General features: G+C 49.5%; 1 protein-coding gene across 1 annotated transcript; it reads left to right on the forward strand.

Moving 5' to 3' along the window:
- Positions 1-323: 323 nt before the first annotated feature.
- EAH_00057600 (hypothetical protein, conserved) lies at positions 324-2154 on the forward strand (the record flags this gene model as incomplete). Its single annotated transcript, XM_013397402.1, has 5 exons — positions 324-671; positions 776-1269; positions 1544-1696; positions 1803-1890; positions 2124-2154. Coding segments are annotated over 5 exons (1114 nt in total), but the record flags the coding sequence as incomplete, so codon positions are not given.
- Between the last annotated feature and the right edge of the window lie 179 nt (positions 2155-2333).

Genomic DNA, 2333 nt, shown 5'->3' on the forward strand with positions numbered 1-2333 from the left:
TCACACACACACACACACACACACACACACACACGCACACACACACACACACACTCCACTCTCCCCAAACGTTTTGCGGTTGCAGTTCAAGAGGCTTCTTGCTGTCCATTCTCGCATTTATTTTGTTTCTGGGGTGCACCCGTTCGCGCAGATTGCTGAGAAGAATGATATGCTGGAGGACACAGGAGCCGAAGGTAAACACGGACTTCATTGTCTTCACTTTTATGCGTCTAGTTATTGCCTTTCACACTCGTTTAAACCCCAAAATACCTTAACATGGAAGGTTGAAAGGTTGCATTGGGTTTCTTTGGCTGACTTGCCAGAGGTGACGATTTCTCTGTGTTGCGGTTTCCAGTCGAGAGATTTTTGAGTAACCGGCCAACGAAAGTTGCTCTGTTAGCTGCCGCTTCAACTCAGCGTAGATTTGGACTGGGTCCTGTAGATGAGATGCCCGTGCAAAGTTGCGGGGCGCATCCTATGGCGCGCATCTACAGCCCAGAAGAGGTCGTTCGTCGGATGAAGCTTGACGAGCCTCCTTGTTTTGGTCCCATAGATGATTCCATCAAGGAACACAACATGTTTGTGACTGAACACAAGGAACTGATGAGCAAAGTGGGCGAAGATATGAAAAGCAGACCGCACAAGAGCCTACGCCTAGCCTTCATACAATGGTGAGTGCGTCGAGGCTGACTTTTAGCCTCACAACTTGAGTCTTCCAACTCGCCTTAGGCAGTCCATAGTCTCTCTCGCCCCTATATCCTTTGCCTTGTTATAGGAATGCGCTCATGGTCAAGCCCAACACTTTCCAGTTGCTTGCCCCTTTTCTCAACGAAGAAAAGGGTTTTAAGGCCGACGAAGTGGACGTCGTAACAATAGTGCTGCAGGAAAACATGAAGCTGGACTCCCGCAGGGAAAAATCGTTCTTGACAAATCTCCAGTTTGTGCTGAACCTCCTTAGCACCACTGCTAATTGGGGTTATCCATCGATTGCCTACCTTGGCAACATCAGAGGAACACAAGCTAAGACTATTTTAACTCCAAATACACAAACCCTTATTTACGTAATGCGGGAAACTCATCAGCCTACGCACGTATGCAACGCAGAACAATCTATCCATGGGGGGGAAAAGGGGTTCATAGGCGCCGTTTTTGATTTTCCTAGCATGGGCAAGCTCGCCGTTGTGGGAGCTCACCTGAAGGGATGGAAGGCAAAGCAATTTGAGCATATCTTTCCGGATCTCCTAAAGAATTGTGGGAGCCCCGAACTGGGTAAGAATAAAGAATGCGCTGAGCTAGTGCTTAAATGCTAAGGCCTGGTTCATAGGACAGCCCCTAAGGACACATGACAGCATCCTGCCTCGCGAAAGCGCGTGCGGCTTCCTCCCCAAATTGTCAGTCGGGAGCACCAGAGAGCTTCTGTGTCGAATCATGCAGGACGTAATTTTGCAGTTAATCCACACTCTGCTTCATTTTATTTGGGGCTCAAGATCAGGCTTAGAATTACTTTGCTGTTACGATATGCACTGCCTCTGTCATCCTCCAGGACTTGACTCTTTCCCTCTGGGAGTCGTATTTGGGGCAGATTTCAACGAGCATTTGCACTCTGAGTCACTATCGCACCTTTACAAGACTGCCCTCGAGGACACATCACAGTACCCGGCATTTGCAAGAGTGCAGGCGGCTTCCGCTGATGAGCGTAAGGCGACGGTAGCAGCACCTCAAGCACCACGTCCCGTTAGGAGAAAGGTTGCAGACTTCCGTGATATCTTCGTCTTTAACTGTTTTGTTGCTTGTTTGCGTAGCGGACAATATCAAGATGACGAAGTTGCTAACGGAGGCTCTGACTGAGCCGCTGGACATCATTGATAGCACATATGAACCCCTACTTTGGTCTGTTGACAGGCTTGGTAGGAGCGTGAATGTGGCCGGTCATCCCAAAATGCTTCCCGCTTCTCTGAGGCTCTTGGGATTCAGAATGATCAGTGCATGCTACAGAGCTGGCTACTCGTACAAGTGGATCCGAGGGTGTCGATATCCAACGGTACCGCCTGTCTCTGTAAGCACTCCCTGTCCCCTTGAGATTGTTTCTGCTGCCGTATTTTTCCTCTTGGAATCTTTTGTAGGGTGGTCTGTGAGGACCGACTGGTAGCATGAATGCGGCATGATGGCTTTGTTGCAGGGTCACTCGCCGTTTAGTGTGCTGAAACAGTGCCTCGCTCCAAAGGTGTTCTCCTCTCAAAGAGGCGTTGGATACCTAGACAGAGTAGTCGTCCGCCTTTCCTCAGCTAGTACGGCAACCCTGGATCGTATGTTCGAAACGGGAAGCTCAACTG

The sequence above is a fragment of the Eimeria acervulina genome, genomic scaffold (assembly GCF_000499425.1).
Source record: "Eimeria acervulina Houghton genomic scaffold, Eah_scaff1253, whole genome shotgun sequence".
Taxonomy (NCBI): Eukaryota; Apicomplexa; class Conoidasida; order Eucoccidiorida; family Eimeriidae; genus Eimeria; species Eimeria acervulina.